Below are 19,798 nucleotides of genomic sequence, written 5' to 3'. Positions count from 1 at the left end.
TATTTTATTCCAATCAGAAAGCCATGCTTTAAGGACTCAGAGGCTTAGAGTCACATTTTCATTCATTGTAACCATAAAACATCTGCTTAGAATAAATAGTTTCAGTCTTTTGAAGTTCTCACTTCCTAATTTAAAACTGCAGCCATGCTGTATGTGACACAAGTTCCCTTAGGTAACAAGGATACTTCTAATTACTCCAAATGTATCAACAGCATGTTTCTCATCACCCAGCAGGTGGTGCTCTCAGTTGTCTGTGTGTTAATTAAAGTGCATTCCTGCATCTGCAATGTGTGCCACAGATGCTCACAGACAACAGGATGAGAAAGTCATGCTAACAACATCCTAATTACAGGCCAGAGAAGAAACGTCTTGGTTTAACAGTCCTTTGTAACCATCCATTCGTTCTAACTGTCTTCCATGTTTTGTTCTGTGGTGTTGTTTTCATGTTTTCCATGTAGCTAATAACGAGTCATTTGTTTGTTTGTCTAACATTCACGCCTGCTCTTCATCTCTCCATGTTTGTTTGTTGTGGTCTGGTCATCGTGCACGTGTCGTGTGTCAGTTACTAAACGACATAAGGCTCATCTAAAGAAGCTGGACCGGAGATGGACGTTGGGGGATGTCATCAGCCGGCAGCAAAGCCGAGGTGAACTGAGATGGATGATGCATCTCCTCCCTCTCCCTTTGGTTTATTGTTCTCTCTGCACCTTTTTATTTACGGACAAGCTTTCTGACACTGGCCAGCACATTTCTCTCTAGAATCCTTTGATAGTCTTGAGATTTAATTGTACCCTGCACAGACTCCAGACTCCCTTTGCCAGATGCAGCAAAGCAGCCCCAGAACATAACATAGCCTCCTCCATGTTTCACAGTAGGGACACTGTCATGAATTTTATCAATATGTTTATCAATAACCCATTTCCTATATTCGGAGAGAAAAGGGAGACAACGAACAACAAGTCAAACAGTCATAACTGTGTCGGATGCACGAGGCAAAATGCACCGAACATCCGGTCACAGAGTTTATTTATAGAGAGGGAGAGATTGTGTGTGTGTGTGGGAAGTCAAGAATGTGTGTGTGTGTGTGTGTGTGTGTGTGTGTGTGTGTGCGTGCGTGCGTGCGTGCGTGCGTGCGTGTGTGCGTGCGTGTGTGTGTGTGTGTGTGTGTGTGTGCGTGTGTGTGTGTGTGTGTGTGTGTGTGTGTGGGCGGGTGTGTCTGAATGAGTGAGCATGCAGAGAGGCATAGAGCAATAGAGCTCCGGGAGTTGACGTCATTTCTCCCGGCATGCAACAGTTCAAATCGAAACGGCGCCATCTTGGCAGGCAGAAGCCGGCAGCGGGACTATTTGTTATTGTCAGAAAACTCAATCAAACGGGAAATGTGGTAGATTCCTGTTGTTCCCCAGGAAGCAGAACAGACGCAGACTACATAAGGGATGAACCATCTACAGGATTCCCCAAGATCCGGAGCGCCGCAAACGTTGGATCATTGCAATAAAACTCGCTAGTGGCCGGGCTAAAATGAAACTGTGCGATACCGAGAATAAAGGTTTTCGCTTATGCAGTGACCACTTCATGGTACTTAAACCAACGTTTCCTCAACTGTGTATGGTATTTATTTTAAATGCTTTTAGTACAATTCTTAATGGGCTTCCTTAACTTATTTTGGCGTGGCTTTTTCTGTCGTATTACTCATAGCAACAAGTCAACGTCACGTAAAACGGTGCCTCGTGAGTTCTGCGTGCTGCCGTTTACGTGTTTTAGGATCACAGCAATTAACCGGCTAAGCTGTATTTAATTTTTAAGCAATGGTTGGTCAATTGTCGGACTCAGATCACACATAAAAAGCACTTTGGATTGCTATTATCTGTCTCACCGAGACAGATCTCAGACAGATCCTGAGACGCTCCTGCCTGACATATTTATTTTATTCACGGAAAAAAATTAAACTAGTGATTTCTCTTGAGGTTCAGTTTATACATTCAAACAGCACAGCACTCTATTTAAACTACTTACGTGTAAATCTGTTATTTGTCCATCTATCCATCCATTTTCATCCGCTTATCCGGAGTCGGGTTACGGGGGCAGTAGCGTCGAGAGGCCCAGACTTCCCTCTCCCCAGCCACTTGGGCCAGCTCCTCTGGGGGAATCCCAAGGCGTTCCCCGGCCAGGTCCGGTAAGAAGTCCGCTCCGACAGCTTCTGGCATTTTTAAAAAGTATCCCAGGGGCACGGTAAGGGTCAGAGATGTTTAGTCTGTTTAATTTCTGACTATATAAAATGATTTCTTCGGTTTTAAAGTGTGAAGTAAACTCCGACGAAGTAAAATCCAAGCCGATCCCGTTCATTTTGTTTACCTTTGTTGCCTGCCAACATGGCGTCTACTCTTTGAGAGTCGCGTGACGTCCGGAGCTCTATACATTTACATTCAGTTGATTAAGTCCATGATCAAGAATTAATAAACATAAGTTTTTCCATAACATTCCCTCCTGTTCATCCGAATAGGATAGCCAAACAAAGGGATGCAACAAAACAAAACAAAACAAAATAAGGAAAACAAAATAAGTAAAGTAATAAGGAATATTATCCACTTCCATAACTTGTCACCACTAACTATGAAAGCTACATCAATCACAAATAAAGTAATAGAAAGGGGTAAACCAGGAAAGGTGATCATCTCAGTAGTCACAAGGGCCAATAGGTTTCAAATTAATTAACTCAAGACAAAAATGATAAGCATCAAAACAAGAAAAATAATAAGTAAAGTAATGAACACTATGATCAGATATAAAAGATCAGAATCAACACGATAAGGCAAACACAGCATGAGGTGCTGCAATCATTTGTCTATTGCGGATCGTAATCCCAATCCTGTTAACTTGTCCAAAGAATCATTCCATACAAAGTTCAATACAAAAATCAGCTAAATAATAAGAACAAATAGATTAATAAACACAATAAGTCAAACACAACTGACAATAATATCTTACAGCAGTTCACAGACATGGAGAATAGAATCAGCTAAATCAACACAATTATAACCTTAAGAAAAACTATTTCATACATATGAATTTACTGTGATGCACAATTCTACGACTTATGGCAGTTCCTGATTGGGAAGGGTTAGCAAAACCATATAATACACAGAAAACAGTTTGGTGTATTTAAACATCTGGTGAATTTAGTTTAAAGCTCCAAGTTGCAGACAAATCGTTTCGTGAAGGAGGAAAAATGAAGGTGTAATATTAATTTATGCAGCTCTAACCATGGCAGAGCTGAGGCAAACCAGGTGTTCATCAAAAGGCCTGTCCGTGGACTGAGTCCCATTTGGAGAATAGGGTTTGGAAGTCAGGGTCTTCTTCCATTGATCAGGATGGTTTCAGTCTTACGTTGATAAGTATCTTGATGTCCAAGTCTGGAGCGTAATAACGTAGTTCGGAACATGAAGCACAAAGTTCAACTTCTCAATAGAAAGACTTCAGGGTCCTTCCATGGCTTGTCGAGGCAGTTGTCCAATTGTCAGGGAGCTGATCCTGTCCCCAAAAAGTCCTACAGGTCCTTGGCCATGAAACCAGTCCAGAGATTTGGGTGCAGGTGCTTGAAGTAGTTATCCTTCCCAGCATCTCTTCTTCGCTGTGTCCTGTTGTAGTTGCGTCCAGGGGGTGTTCAGCCGAGGTGGATGCAGGTTATGTTGTCCTGTAGGTGCGTGGTCAGGGAGGAACCCCAATCCGTAGTTCAGCTCCAGTTCTAGCACCCCCTCAAATGCTGCTGTCTCAGTTGTTCCATCAGGTGCTGAGAGGCGGACCAAGTGCAGGGCCATGAGTACGACCACCAACATCAACAATGTGGTGAACCCAGCAAGCTCGAAGCAGATCTTTATCTTATCTTATCTTGATCTCATCTTCACCGGATTTGAGAGACGGCACCCTAGTGGTGGTCCACCCCTTTGTAGCCGGACTTCGTTGCCGCGCTAGAGCGGTTAGTTGACATTGACGAGCTTGCAGTGGGATAGATGAATCCAAGATGGCCTCTCAGCAATCTTCTCAGCAGTAGGAGTAATGAGGAGTACTTCGAATTGACCTCTGGCTGCCCCATCTGTTTCGCTTCAGCACCTTCATCAGAAACCATTTTCCTGGTTTCATGACCTGTGGCGAAAAAGCACACGAAAATTCTGGGAGATCACTGTTGATTTTGAATTGTTTTCAGCAAAAATCCTTATCATCCAATATTTATAGTAATTCCATCCAGGCAGTGTAATAATGTGAGGAAATTGTCATCAGCCTTCCCTCCTTTTGAGGCATGAGGCAACTCAGGGCTCACCAGAAACAAAACATAAACAAAAGGGTCCGATATTGGCAAGCATTGCGCCAACCCGATGATAAAAGTGGACCTCACATACATGTGAAAAACACCCATCCCAAGGAACTTGCAATTACCAGTTCACGTCAGCAAGGAGCAGAGTTGTGCAACACAGTGTGCATAAAACAACAAAGAACCCAAAACAAACTAAACAACTAACAAAAGCCATAATCCGTAATTTAAAGCATTTACTTTTTTTGTTTTATATTTCATTCAGCAGTTATTTCTCAAAACCTTTCTGATTTCTGCTTCAGCCTCTTGGCTGATAGAATATTGTCTTACTTGAGACCAAGGTCTGTTATAATATGTACGTTTTTCTGATACAACCTTGCTGTTTAACCCAGACACAGAGGAACGTGAAATTCTGTGTCAAAGCATTTGAAAGTTCCCAAGCTGGGAATACATGAAGAATTAAACCAATTTAAACTTTTTAAATGTAAATTCCCTAGAGCAGCTTTAATCTGCTGTCTCATTTAATTTTACTTCCAGACTGTTTCTCCCCATGTTCCAATCACAAAGCCCGCTAATCGGAGATCTGAACAAGTTCCTACATTTGACAGACGCCAGAAAGATTCAATTAATGACAAACGATATTTTTAGAGTGTTCAAAATGCAGTTTTGAATTCAACAGGTACTGCCCACCAGTTCATGTTCACCCGGGTGCAATTGTCATCCGCTGAACTCCCTTGTCTTTTAAAATGTCCGAGACAAAGATTTAAAAAACAAAAATAAGGAGATAAAATGCAATTTGACAGTAGTCACTAGTTTTGTAATGTCATAGTTTTGTTGGTCTGGAATTAATGTTAAATCACACAGTCAATTTCCCAGCCCAAGGGTTGCAACTAAAAAAACCTACATACTTAGCTATTATTTGGGCTCCCTTTCTACTACCAAGTACTGATAAACAGTCAATGTCCCAAATTGAGGGGTTCCACTAAAACCCTTTCCCTTTCAGCCACTAAAAGTGACACCGTTTATAGTTCAATTATTTTAATCACCAGATACCAGAAATTAAATATTTGTGTCGTGTCTAACCTTTTGATGCACGAATTATGAAATCTTCAACCATGATTTCTTAACAAATATTCTCAATCATTTTTTGGTGTGAATGAAACAAATTTCAACAAATATTGTTTATAACCTTTAATCATTTGCAAATAATTTATTACATGTTCACCTCAGTGGACAGCATGTATTCTGAACATGAAATATATTGACTGGACTTACAGAAGTCCACACGGAGGGTCTCAATGCAATAAAGTACTCAACAGCTGTGCTTAATAGCAAAAACAAATAAGTAAATCACAATTTTGAGAACCTGTTCAAATTATATTTTTCATCTTTATTTCCTAGTTATAACCATCAGGCCGCAAATGACCTTGGTGGCTCAGACTCAGAGAACAGCTGCGGTTGTTTTGATTTCTTAGGCAGGCCTTGCCTCCTCTCTGTTTCACATTTTCAACCCTTTTTTCTCTCCACCGCTCTGTGCTTCCTCGTAAGCATAATACATTTGTGACTCAAAAGATATTTTGTGAGTTCTTTTTCCCCCATATAGATACCACACTGTCTCTTCATCGGCATGAGGTCTGATTCAGGCTTACGAATCCGCCCTCCAACTGTGTCTCTAAACACAGTGGGACTCACTTATCAGCCAACCAGTTTAAAACCTGACCACCAACTTGAAACGTGTGCAAATGATTTGTCATATCCTTCTTTCTACATGAATAAGCAAGTCCAGACACTCTCTCATTTATCCAAACAACAATTAAGCAGACAACATCTAAGACACAGATAACCACAGAGTTGCATTTCTATTCATGGCAAAAACGCTCAAAAACCCAATTTAACCTCTTAGTTACCACACTGGTCCATTGATTTAACGTTCATTTCACGTTTGAAATGACTTCATCACACCAGGGTTGCGTTTATATTTCGGCAAAAATGCCCCAAAAAACAAGCCAATGGAGCATTTCCGCAATCTGTTTATCTTCCTCTCTGACTATACCAAAACAGCATTCCAGAAATCTGTCAGCGTTTATATTTTCTGGCTAAAAGGCCCCAAAACCAATTTAACCTTGGATTTCTCTCGGTACCACAAAACAACAACAACAATAACAACAAACTTGTCTCACCGAATCTCTCCATTCGGACTTGAGTAGTTCGTGGATCCGCAACCCTCCCAATGACATCAAGACCCTCACACCAACCCCCAGCAAAAGCACAGCGCCGGAGGAGATTTAGGTTGTCGACAGTTTTCCGGCGCCAGGAGCTGGCGCCGTGAGATGATGGGACCCCGGCTTTCGAAGGACCAAAGAATGTCATGGATTTTATCAATATGTTTATCAATAACCCATTTCCTATAGTCGGAGAGAAAAGGGAGACAATGAACAACAAGTCAAACAGTTATAACTGTGGCAGATGCACGAGGCAAAATGCACCGAACATCCGGTCACAGAGTTTATTTATAGAGGGAAAGATTGTGTGTGTGTGTGTGGGAAGTCAAGAATGTGTGTGTGTGTGTGTGTGTGTGTGTGAGCATGCAGAGAGGCATAGAGCAATACATTTACATTCAATTGATTGAGTCCAAGATCAGGGATTATTAAACATAAGTTTTTCCATAACAGATACTGTTGTTTTCTTGATGTGTTTCATTTTCCATCTGTGAACATAGAGCTGATGTGCCTTTGCAAAAAGTTCCTTTGTTGTCTCATCTGACCATAGGGCTTCTCCCAGAAACTTTGTGGCTTGTCAACGTGTAATTTGGCTTATTCCGGTCTGACTTTTTATTTGTTTTAAGCAATAGTGTTCTCCTTGGTCCTCTCCCATCTAGTTCACTTTGGCTCAAACAGCGATGGATGGTGTGATCTGACACTGATGTTCTTTAAGCTTGAAGTTTACCTAGGATCTCTTTAGAAGTTGTTCTGGGCTCCTTTGTTACCATTTGGATTATTCGTCTCTTTGATTTGTCATCAGTTTCCTTCTGCAGCCACATCCAGGGAGGTTGGCTACAGTCCCACGGATCTGAAATTTCTGAATGTGCAACTGTAAGTCACGGGGACATCTAGCTGCTTGGAGATGGTCTTTGGCCTTTACCTTTAATTATCTAAATTTTCTTTCTAATCTCCTGAGACATCTCTTTCCTTCACTTCCTCTGCTCCATGTTGAGTGTGGTACACATCATGCCACTAAACAACACAGTCACTACCTGGAGCCCTATTCATAGGCCCACTGACTGATTACAAGATTGTAGACACCTGTGATGCTACTTAGTGGACACATCTTGACTTAACATGTCCCTTTGATCTCATTATTTTCAGTCTTTTCTAGAGAAACCATCATTTTTGTCAAAGCCTGTTCTATGAGTTATAATATTTGTAATAATTCTATTGAAGCATGGTTGAAAAGCAATGCCTGACTTTAGTTTAATGTCATAGAATTATTATTTATTATCACTCTTTCGAATGTAAGTTATTTCTGTGACCATTGTGGATTTCTTTCATTGACCGAAGAGTACCAATAATTTTGTCCATGTCTATATAATCTACTCATCACATGACTAAACGTTTCCCTCTCCACATGTGCATATTTGGTCTGTCTTGCATCTCATGTTGTCCTCCTACAAACACTTTTATCACAAGGCAAAGACTAACCACTAACTGATGTTTATTCAAAAGAAAAACAAATAAATGAGAGCATTGTACAGCACGCATCTTTACAAGCACCTATTATTGATTATTAGCTTCATTTATGTCACACAGTTGGTCCTTGTAAGTATTTTATTGTAGGCGTATATGAGCCAAAATCACTAATCTTAATTTCCAGGAAAAAAGAAAGACAAGGAAAAAAGAAACCATTACCCACTCACCTGAAAGCAGTTGCATAACAGGCTTTGGATTTGGAATTTGTTTTCTTTATAAGGAAATGAAGCGTAGATACGGTAGATGAGTATGTTTTCTAGCAGAAACAGACATTTGCCTTGCTGTTATCCACATACTGTAGCAACCAGTTAGGAGCTCTCTAGATGTCTGAATCAGTTAGAAAGGAAATCATATTTTCAGTGTAAACCCTCCCAACACTCTCCCTGCAATAGTCACGTTTTTTTTTTATTCTAAGAAGTTGCATTTGGACTAGTGTCAGAAAAAAGTGGATTGGCCAAACTTAGCTCCTGGTGGTGCACACTTCTCTCTGGAGTGGAGAGAGTTGTTTCCATACATGAATAAAAATGTGCTTAGATGGTTTTGCTGACTTCATGTGAGTGATTTATATCACAGATGCAGATGGTGCGTGCTCTGGTCAACAAGACATCTGATTCAGACGTTTCCTTCATGAAACAGCTGAATTTTTTTAAACAAAGTGTTTTAAAGAGATAAAAAATAATAGATCCATCAGTCTTGACAAAAACAGGCAACCAAGTTAAACAAATTAAAAGTTTAAAAATCTGTTTGTCTAAATGAATGGGTTTACTATCACATCATCATTTTTTGTCCAATCCCTCTGTGTTTAGACTGGGAGTGCTATAATAACAGGAAACAATGACTCCGCTCTGCCTCTTGTCCCCATGAGAATGCATAAATCAGCACTATGTGCAGAGTTAGGAAATGCTTCCTGTCACAAGGCGTTGGATGCTGCTAGTGTGGCCCCTGAGCATTCGTTTCCCTGGTGGATTCATGAAGTTGCAAGAATGACATCTATGTTGGTCCAGAAAATTTTTTGATATTTTGGGAATTTTTTTTAGCAAAATCAGTAGCAACAAATTGACTGCAAATCAGTGCAGTAACATCCACGTAAATGAAATAATTATAGACAGAGAATTATTTTGGTTGGTAATTTTTAATTGATTATTTTAATATTTTATTTTTATTCTTTTCATTATAGTCAAACATCTCTTCATAGAAGAACAAATAAAAAAAGGGACGACATTCTGCTTTTGTGTCTTTAATTTATGTTATCTATTTTCTGCAATGAGAAAAAGACACAATAAGCCCTCATAACTTCCTCTGAAAGACTGTTTGGAACACTAGGAAAAATGAGGCACCAGCAGTGCTTCGAATGTAAAGAATATGACAGAAGTATTATCTGTTTCCTTTTTTCTTCCTCAATCAGAGCCCTCTGAGGCTTTTGGTCTGTGTTAGAAATCAGACTGGAGATCATTCCATTGTGCTCACAGTTCTGCCCAGCTGCATTATTCAAAATAGCAATTTTTTATGCAAATCAACACTAAACAGAGAATTTATAGCCAAGGCCATCTGTGTAACACCAGGAAAATACATGCTGTGATGACAGCATGTTTTTAAATGCTTGGATTCCTGTGTGCTGTAATTTACTTTACTGCATCATAAAGCCCTCCTGGCTTCATAAAGAAAATCACAGACAAATCCCAAAGGCCCAAGAACATTTGGTAAATGGCCTGCATTTGATATAGCACCTTCTAGAGTCCTGGAACCCCCCAAGGAGCTTTACAACACAACCAGTCATTCACCCATTCTCACACACATTCACACTGGTGGGGATGAGCTACGATGTAGCCACAGCTGCCCTGGGGCGCACTGACAGAGGCGAGGCTGCCGAGCACTGGTGCCACCAGTCCCTCCGACCACCGCCAGCAGGCAACGTGGGTTAAGTGTCTTGCCCAAGGACACAACGACAGAGACAGACTGAGCGGGGACTCGAACCTGCAACCTTCCGATTATGGGGCGAGCACTTAACTCATGTGCTACCGTCGCCCCATTTAAACACACACACAAACACACACACACACACACACACACACACACACACACACACACAGTCATCTGCTGAAAATATAGATTTATTTATTTTTTTCGTTTTTGTTAAATTCCAAAGTTGATGCAATTCTAAAAATACCTTATTGTATAAATGGACAACCTCTTCAGATATAATTTTGAGCATTTAACCTTCTTGTTTTGCGACATTTGTTTTCAGAAATCCCAAAAATGTCAAATCTTAGCTTTGTTTTCTTCTCTCGTCTGACAGAAGAGAAGTATGTCACCGTCCAGCCTTACTCCAGTGAGGGAAAAGATGAGATTGCATTTGAGAAAGGAGTCATCGTGGAAGTCATTCAGAAAAACCTGGAAGGCTGGTGGTTTGTTAGGTAGGCCTCGGTTCTCTTGCCTTGGATATCTCAGACTTATATCTATATTTATAAAAAATTATCTTTGTCTCCTTCTACACAGGTACCAAGATAAAGAAGGTTGGGCTCCAGCCTCTTATCTCAAAAAGGTAAAGGATGTCTTATCGCCCCGTAAAAAGCCTGCCACTGGCCCAGTGGAGATCATTGGAAACATCATGGAGATCAGCAACCTCCTTAACAAGAAGACTTTGAGCGAGAAGAATGTTCAGACTGAAGGCGTTCCAGAGAGTCCACAAATTGCCAGGAAAGAGATAAGTTTGCCAATCTTGTGTGCTGACTCCAGCCCTGTTAATGCGGTGCAAGATGGAAAAAGCAAAGCAGAGCCGGCTTCACCAGCAATAGCCTGTATAGCCCCACATCGGGTGGAAATCGGTGAGTTTAAATAGATTTTTTTAAATGACTTGCATATAAATATAATGTACATGAAAACTCATTCCCTCATTTGTGCATGGAAACATTTTGTCAATACCACCTTAATATGTGTTTGGGCTGAGGACAAACTATCATTTTTAAATAATGTCCCGTCTTTACTGGGTCACATTTCAAAGAAGAAATATACCTACTGGCAGAACTGACTACAGACCAGTAGCACTAATGAAATGTTTTGAGAGACTTGTACAAATCCACATTACATCTTTCATTTCTAGCTCTCTGGATCCATATCAGTTTGCATATAGAGCAAATAGATCAACTGAGGACGCTATGGCTCTAGTCCTGCATGACACCCTGTCTCAGGTGGAGTACTAGGGGAGCTCTCTACGTCTCTTTTTAGCCAATTTTAACTCCACTTTTAATACTATTCTTCCAAACAGACCGATGGTCAAGCTGCTAACCCTGGGTCTACCGTGTGCCACATGTGCATAAAGGACTTCCTGAAGCCTGCCGCACATGAGAGCAAACTGCTTAGCGAACAGTCATTCAAGACAGTTTGCTCAGCAGATACCTCGCTTTGAGAGAGAGAACACGCTTTGATTAGCAACTAGAATATTTCGCCTCAGCTGGCAGCTCACGTAATGCACACACGGTGAGTTTCTGTCACCTGTGAGGCGAAAAATATCAAACCGGTTTGATTTTCACCTCAGCTTCTCGTGAGGGAGGAAACTGTGAAAATTAGGTGCACACATCAAGGAATCTGCTGAGCAAATGGCCTCGAATGACTGCTAGCTCAGCAGTTTGCTCCTGTGTGCGGCAGGCTTGACAGAGCAGAAACAGAGTGAGGGTGGAGCCCCACACCTCCTCTCGCACTGGCACCCCTCAGGGCTGCGTGTTAAGCCCCTTGCTCTTCACACTTTACATCCACAATTAAGTCCCTGCCCTCTATAGCCTCTTTCATAAGACACACCATGCCGGTAAATCGGCGTAATATTACCACATTGATATATCTATAAACGTGCCATGCCGGCATGGCGTTGCGCGAATTTTGCGGCATTCTCGCTTGGTAGTAATATTGTGGTAATGGTCTGTCGTATGCACCCTGGCGCAACAGAGGCAGATGCCATGATGATGTGGGGGGTTATTGCTGAGCTCCGGCTGGCAAATTAATTGAAAATGAAAGTAAACACAGGCAATAAGGTTTGCTTTTTGAACAAAATCAGCTGAGATGACAAACTGGAGCGCCGCAGCGCTCCACGAGCCTCTCTTTTAGAGCTGAAGCTCAAATCACCAGAGACTGCACAGGGACTGATGGGGACAGACACCTTTAGGAGCTGCTTGTTAAAAAAAACTTAACGATCATGGCTTCAATCGCAATAAAAAGCAAGTTATGTCCAAGATAAACGGAAGTCTGTGGTAGCGCAGAGACTGCCCCCATACCCCCTTTATGCCACCATCACCTAATCCTTTATAAAATTGCCATGATTGCGCCACATTACCGCCACGGTCTGATCTTATAAACGACCTTTATCCTCCCCAGGGAGCCACGGCAAATCCCGTTTTGCAAACGCTATGGTCCTGTAAAAACAGCATATGTGACATTGTAGTGGTGGGGCTCATCTCCGGTGTAGAGACCCCATGATGATCAGAGAATAATCTGCTCCAGGAAGAAGACAACAGGCTTTCAGCCACTCTCTATTCAAGAGTCTATGTGGAGCATGAGTCCGTCTTTAGCTACCTGGGAGTTCACTTAATGGAGCTGACCTGGGACGTCAACACAGCAGATATAGCAAAGAAGGCCCAGCTGAGACTCTTCTCAGAGTTCTCAGGAAAAATAACATTCATCCTAAATCTGATGGTGTCCTTCTACCAGTGCTCTATTTAGAGCATCCTGTGTTACTGCTTGGGTGTGTGGTTTTCCAGCTGGACTATGGCCCATAGGAAGAGGCTACAAGAGATCTTTAACACACCACAGATCATTGGCTGTCCCTTGCCCTCCCTGGATGACCAGCACACAATTTGCTGCCGCCGTAAAGAAGTGAAAATCTCAATAGACCCCTACCACCCTGTTCAAAATCTGTTCCAACTGCTGCCTTCTGGGAAAAAATACTAGAGCATCAAAACAAGAACCAGCAGGCTGAAAGACAGTTTCTTTCCTTCAGCTGTCAGAGTTCTGAACGGTCGCTGAATGGACTTTAGCAGGTGCCTTGGTTGTAGTAGTTTTAGTGGTTTATGCATTTTAAAGTTTAACGTCTTGGTCTTATTTGTCTATATTTAGGGTTTAACGTTTTATATAATATAGGGATGTTTTATATATTTTAGTGTTGCACCTAATTTCATTGTATATGTTACAATGACAATAAAGCTAATATATTATATTTTAAAATATCAAATATCTACTATGAAATTTTGGCTTCATGGTTTTTGTCCCCACAGGTTCTCCTGTTCTCAGGCAGAAACCTCCTCCTCGAAGAGATGCAACCCTGGTGAGAGCTCATGGTCAACATGCTTCTGGTCATCTTGTTATAATTATTGATCACTAACAATCATCTTAGCAGATTGTGAATAAATTAAACAGTTTGGTTGTTTGTGTATGTTTCTGATTTTAAAAGCACGTAAATCCACCAAAGGCTAAACATTTGCATTGCTTTTTTTAACTGATCAATAATTGATTACATTTGCCACCAACAAATTTAAAACCAAAATATGGAATGTTGTGCTTCTTGTCAGTTGTATGTAAAAACTCCAATGCATTACTGTGAACTTAAGCTTTAAGTTAATGTGGCCTACTAAAACGATTGCGTCTTTTAATCTGTAAAATCATGTTTAAGGACAATCCTTTCCTTTCCACTCAGGGGTTTCAGTTGCCCTCCCCTCCAGAGCCACCTACAGTTGAAGCAGAGTACTACACCATTGCAGATTTCCAGTCTTGCATATCTGATGGCATCAGTTTTAATGGAGGGCAGAAAGCAGAGGTAAGCCCTTTATAAATAGAATCTTAGGAAAGAAGATCACTTCAACATCAACCATGAACTTCTTGCATCATCACTTAACTTGTTTAGGCATTGCCACATACTTGCCACTAAATCTTTAATTTTTGTGATTGTAGGTTATTGAGAAGAATTCTGGTGGATGGTGGTATGTTCAGATAGGTGAAAAGGAGGGTTGGGCTCCTTGCTCCTACATTGATAAACGTAAAAAGCCCAACTTGAATCGAAGAACAAGCACTCTATGCCGCCCAAAGGTTCCCCCTCCTGCTCCTCCTGTCAAAAAGCAGGACTCTGTCGAGACAGCACCTCCTAGCAGCCCTGGATCTGAGGCCCCAGAGTCTCCCGTGTCACCCGGAGGGATTTTTCATGAAGAGCCAGAATATGATGTCCCTGCCATTGGTGATCTGGATTTAGAGTCCGAGTTTGAGTTTCTGCGGGCAGGAGGTTCCCTGGTGGATGTAAAGAATGAGGAAACTGCATCTGAAAAGGGATCCCATCTTTCCTCCAAGCCCTCCCCAGCTTCATCATTCCACAGTGCCTCCTTTAAGTTGGGTGAATCGTTTGAGGATGGGCATGAAGCAGAGCGGGCGGAAGAGGGAGAAGAAGAGTGCATCTATGAGAATGATGGCTTCCAGCTCTTTACGGGGACTCCAGAGAGGCAGTGCAGCAGAGACTCAAACTCCTCCAAGACAAGTGTCTTGTCAGAAAATGGCAAAACTGCAAACCCTGTCTCAGGTGGATTCAGACCTGCTGGTAACAGGCTTAAGAGCAATTTGAATGGGAGCCAAAATTCAACAAAATCTGAGAAGGCATCATGTCAAAAATCTGTCTTCACTGAGACCACCCCAGACCCACTCAAACCTAAAAAAGACCACGAGGAGAGCAAGACTTCCTCCTCCAAAGCTTCCTTTAAGCCAAGGCCTGTAGTCAGGCCCAAACCACAGTTAGCCAAAGCTTCCAGTGCAGAGAAGATGGACATCAGCACCTTAAGGAGACAGCTCAGACCAACAGGTCAGCTGAAGAATGGCACGAAAAATAAAGGTGAGGACTCCGAGACAGCTTCAGTCATTTCCTCAGAAGACTCCTTCTCTTCTCAGAGCACATCCGATCTCTCCTCCATCTACTCCAAAGGCAGTCGAGGGGACTCAGATGTGGAAGGCTGCACCTTGTATCGCACAACCGATCCTTATGAAAAAGCCCAAGACTCGGAGCTCAGCTTTCCTGCTGGTGCGGAGGTGGAAGTCCTTGAAAAGCAGGAAAGTGGCTGGTGGTATGTCCGTTGGGGAGATGTTGAGGGTTGGGCCCCAACTTATTACCTAGAGCCTGCCAGGCAACAAGATGACACGGCAGAGTATGAGTCTGATGACACCCCAACCAAACCTGGAATTCTCAGCAAATCTAACAGTCTGGAGAAGAATGAGCAAAGGGTGCGAGTGTTGAACAACATCAACCAGAATCTAAAGAAGTCTCCACCAATCCCATCCAAGCCTCCAGGTGGTCTCTCGAAACCTACCAGCTTGTTCAGCTCAGTGAAGCAGAATAGCACCAAACAGCAGCAGGTTGTGAGACCACAATCAGTCTTCATTTCTTTCCCAATCAGAGATGGTACCAGCACTGTTGGCTCTCTCAGGAGAAACGAGTCCCTCAACTCAGCAGACAACCCACGCGCTAGTCCCACCGTGCGACGCAATGCCTCTTTTGGTACGGTGCCTCGCGGCCTGACACAGCAAAACATAGCATTACCCAGTAGGAACAGATCTGGTACTGGTAGCTCTGAATCTTTGGGCCTGAGCTCTCCGAAAAATACCCTCTCCTTATCCACGGTGAAACCAAAGCCTCACATCATCCATAACAACCTCAGAGAGGTTTATGTCTCCATTGCAGATTACCATGGTGACGAGGAGACAATGGGTTTTCCTGAGGGGACAAATCTGGAGGTTCTTGACAAAAACCCTAATGGCTGGTGGTACTGCAAATTTCTGGACAATGGCAGACCAAGAAAAGGATGGGTCCCCTCAAATTACCTTGAGAAAAAGCACTAGAAATGCCCTCATGTGTCTTGCAGAGTCAAACAGATGGAATTGTTTTGTGAATAAGTCTAATCTGGTACTTTCACTAAAACAAGCAGCAACATAAAATTGTAAGCCAAAATTGTAGCTAAAATAAATGAAATTGGGGACACTTTATGAAAATTACTTTGCATTTTTTAAATGTAAATTCGTTTGGTAAACTTACCTTCTACGAGTTCAGCAAAATAACCAAAGAAAGCCCCAGGAACAAGTAGAAACATTGAAAGGTATTCTCTTGTACTTAACTTGAAAGATGTCTTAATGTGTCTAATTGTTAAACCCTTTTCTGTACGTTTATAATGTATTTTTTTTTAAATGTTAAAAGAATGTTCAGTGTTATGCATGTTTGCAGTGACTCATTATATCGACTATGCCTTGAGCTGTTGAATTAGCCAATTCTACGTCTTTTGTTTTGTTTAAAAAAATCTGTTGTCAGTGCTGCTTTGTGTTATGGCTGGAATATACCATGGGCACTGAAAGTATTCAGACCCTTGCCAATTTTTCACTCTATTATATTGCAGCCATTTGCTAGAATCAATTACATTTTTTTTTCTCATTAATGTACACACAGCACCCCATATTGACAGAAAAACACAGAATTTTAGAAATGTATGTGGTTGTATTCAAAAAGAAAAACTGAACTTCACATGGTCCTGAGTATTCAGACCCTTTGCTCAGGATTTAGTAGCCATGAGTCTTCTTGGTAAGGATGCTACAAGTTTCATACTCCTTTGAGGATTCTCTGCCGTTCCTCCTTGCAGATCCTCTCCAGTTCTGTCAGGTTGGATGGTGAACGTTGGTGGACAGCCATTTTTAGGTCTCTCCAGAGATGCTCAACTTGGTTTAGGTTGTTGCCGTGAAGCCACTCCTTTGTTGTTTTAGCTGTGTGCTTAGGGTCATTGTCATGTTGGCAGGTAAACCTTCAGCCGTCTGAGGTCCTGAGCACTTTGGAGAAGGTTCTTGTCCAGGATATTCCTGTACTTGGCTGTATTCATCGTTCCCTCGATTGCAACGTCGTCCTGACCCTGCAGTTGAAAAACACCCCACGGCATGATGCGGCCACCGCCATGCTTCACTGTGGGCACTGTTTTGGACAAGTAAGGAATAGTGCCTGGTTTTTTTTTCCACACACTGCTTAGAATTAAGGCCAAAAGGTTCTATCTTGGTCTCATCAGATCAGATAATTTAATTTCTCTCCATCTCGGGGTCCTTCAAGTGTGTTGTAGTAAACTGATCATGGGCTTTTATGTGTCTTGAACTGAGGAGAGGCTTCCGACGGACTACTCTGCCATAAAGCCCTGACTGATTGAGAGCTGCAGTGACGGTTGACTTTCTACAACTTTCTTCTGACTGCAACTCTGGAGCTCAGCCACAGTGATCTTTGGGTTCTTCTTTACGTCTCTCACCAAGGCTCTTCTCCCCCGGTAGCTCAGTTTGGCTGGACGGCCTGATCTAGAAAGGGTTCTGGTCATCCCAAATGTCTTACATTTAAGGATTATGGAGGCCACTGTGCTCTTAGGAACCTTAAGTGCAGCAGAGACTTTTTTGTAACCATGGTCAGATCTGTTCCTTGCCACAATTCTGTCTCTGAGCTCTTCAGCCAGTTCCTTTGACCTCATGATTCTCATTTGCTCTGACATGCGTTGTGAGCTGTAAGGTCTTATTTAGACAGGTATAGCTTTCCTAATCAAGTCCAGTTAGTATAATCACATGCAGTTGGACTCCAGTGAAGGTGTAGGACCATCTCAAGGATGATCAGAAGTAATGGAAAACACCTGGCTTAAATGGGAGTGTCACATCAAGGGTCTGAATACTTATATAATAAATCTGCAAACAATTCTAAAATTCTGTTTTTCTGTCAGTATGGGGTGTTGTTTGTACATTAATGAAGAAACAAATTGATTTTAGCAAATGGCTAACAAGGAGTGAAACATTGATGGGGGTCTGAATACTTTCTGTATCCACTGAATTTGCTTTTAATTATGCATATGCGTGTCTATCATGGCTGCCTTGCATACTTTGCAACAGTTTGAAGCGTTGTTTTTGCGCTTCCTTCAAATTTAAAGCAAAACATGTTTGCAAGCTGCAATATGTGAGTAACCAGTAAGGGGAGCTGACCAAACAGGCGAAACACCCTTTCCACTGGTTTAGAGATGTTTCATACCATCTACGATACCACTTCTGTTTTATTTTATTATTTTTTTTCAGTTGTGAGCTCAAAATTAACCAGTTACTGACATCTTCTATTGACGGCCATGTTTGTTTTTGTTGTATCACACACACCCGGGACTCTGCCTGGTCTGAGTTCTCCACTCTGCCCCCTAGTGGAATCCTCCAGTACTACATGCAGTGCAGCAGCAAGTATGTGAATTAGACGCAACCTGATTAAACGCGATCTTAAAAAGCAAGTATATTACTGGCCTTAGTCTCATCTCGGTGCTGCATGTTTTTATATATATCTTTATACTGTATGCCATGTTAATGTAAAGTATTTTATCCAATTCCTTTTGCAATATTGTTCTGAGGAAACTAATTGTGAGCATCTCTGGTTATCAGTATTTTGATAAAGTTGAAACATCCTTTTCTGTAATTTTACCTTTTTTGTTCTAAAGTTAAAGCTTACTTCAGTGAAAATAATATTTATTCGTTGCTCCAAACTGTAGTAAAATTGACTTCTTTAACACCTCCGAACAGAACTGCTCTATTAGACACTAACGTTTTGAATTTCTGCTGGGCAGTAAATTTGACATAACTTTCTTTGGAATGCTCACTTTTGTTTTTTGTTAAAGGTGTGACCAGTTATAATAAGTGAAGTGCCAAATAATGAATTTAATAAATGCACTTTTTAAACAATTGTGAGTATTTTTTTGTCATTTTTCTCCAGTCACAGTGATCGTTCTTACACAAGTTAATTGGCCTCCAACAACTGTTTTTATCATGTCCGTTGACGGCAACACTAAGAATGGGTCCTGCCCCCCCCCCACACACACACACCACCCCACTGGCTGAAAGCAGAATTACAGCTGTTAACAATTCTACCACAACCTGCTGTAGCTAACACAAGACAACTGATACTAAATGAGCTACGAAATATAAAGATCCACACTGTTGGACAAAATATATAATTACAAGGCCAGGTCCCAATCAGTTTGTGATTTTGTTGATTCCTTCAGCTCCCTCAAACTAGTGTTGGCCACACCAATGTTCACTCTGGTTTTAGCTCTTTGCTTTGACTACAAAGAGATTACTGTCTTACTTTTACTTCCAAGCTTCACCATGATGCCAACAAAAATGCTTTTTATTGATGACTGGTGAACTGAAAAAGCTAGCTGCTAGCTTTTCTTTTAGCTAATTCCATAGTAATCTGCTATTGCCGTAAAGCAGATCGAGACCTCCCATTAGTGTTCCTACCTGTATTACAAAAATGGAAGGCACACAAGAAACATTTTCATATTTTTAAACAGGTTTCTTGCTGCTAAAACGACTATCCAGAGTGAATGAACAACTTTCAGTCTCTTCCGCTCCTTGTGGGCAGAATACGTTTGCAACTTGAGTCTCTCTGGACAGCTGCCCTGAAGTCTCATAAAGTCATGTATGTCACGGCAACACTTTATGGCTATCCGTGTTTCCACCTCAGAGCAGATGCGCTATATCCGGTTAGCATTTATCATATCACGTTCATCATGGCGGTCTTCGAAGATACAAAGACAACCTTTATCTGACTGAGCTAAAAAAAAAATGAAACAGAATGTCCGACCACAATAGGGGTCAACATCAGAAGTATTGTGAACTGCGAGAGCTCGGACTAAATAAGGGAATCAAACTGGACACAGACCTAATAATCATCCTATTGTGCTTA

At 41.6% G+C, this 19,798-nt stretch overlaps 1 protein-coding gene across 3 annotated transcripts in view; it reads left to right on the top strand.

Annotated features, from left to right (window-relative positions):
• Window positions 1–18,792, top strand: part of LOC107376010 (SH3 and PX domain-containing protein 2A) — a 170,241-nt gene extending 151,449 nt beyond the window's left edge. For 2 of the 3 annotated variants that reach the window (XM_015944883.3, XM_070542551.1), the window contains 6 exons: window positions 563–646; window positions 10,352–10,469; window positions 10,552–10,880; window positions 13,317–13,366; window positions 13,736–13,855; window positions 13,990–18,792. In XM_015944883.3, the coding sequence (XP_015800369.3) occupies window positions 563–646; window positions 10,352–10,469; window positions 10,552–10,880; window positions 13,317–13,366; window positions 13,736–13,855; window positions 13,990–15,912 (2,624 nt within the window). In that variant the 3' untranslated portion in view covers window positions 15,913–18,792. The remainder of the gene's footprint in view (window positions 1–562; window positions 647–10,351; window positions 10,470–10,551; window positions 10,881–13,316; window positions 13,367–13,735; window positions 13,856–13,989) is intronic. The other variant, XM_015944885.3, reaches the window with a different exon arrangement.
• The last annotated feature ends 1,006 nt before the right edge of the window (window positions 18,793–19,798 follow it).

The sequence above is a fragment of the Nothobranchius furzeri genome, chromosome 12 (assembly GCF_043380555.1).
Source record: "Nothobranchius furzeri strain GRZ-AD chromosome 12, NfurGRZ-RIMD1, whole genome shotgun sequence".
Taxonomy (NCBI): Eukaryota; Metazoa; Chordata; class Actinopteri; order Cyprinodontiformes; family Nothobranchiidae; genus Nothobranchius; species Nothobranchius furzeri.
This window is presented reverse-complemented; position numbering and strand designations above follow the sequence as displayed.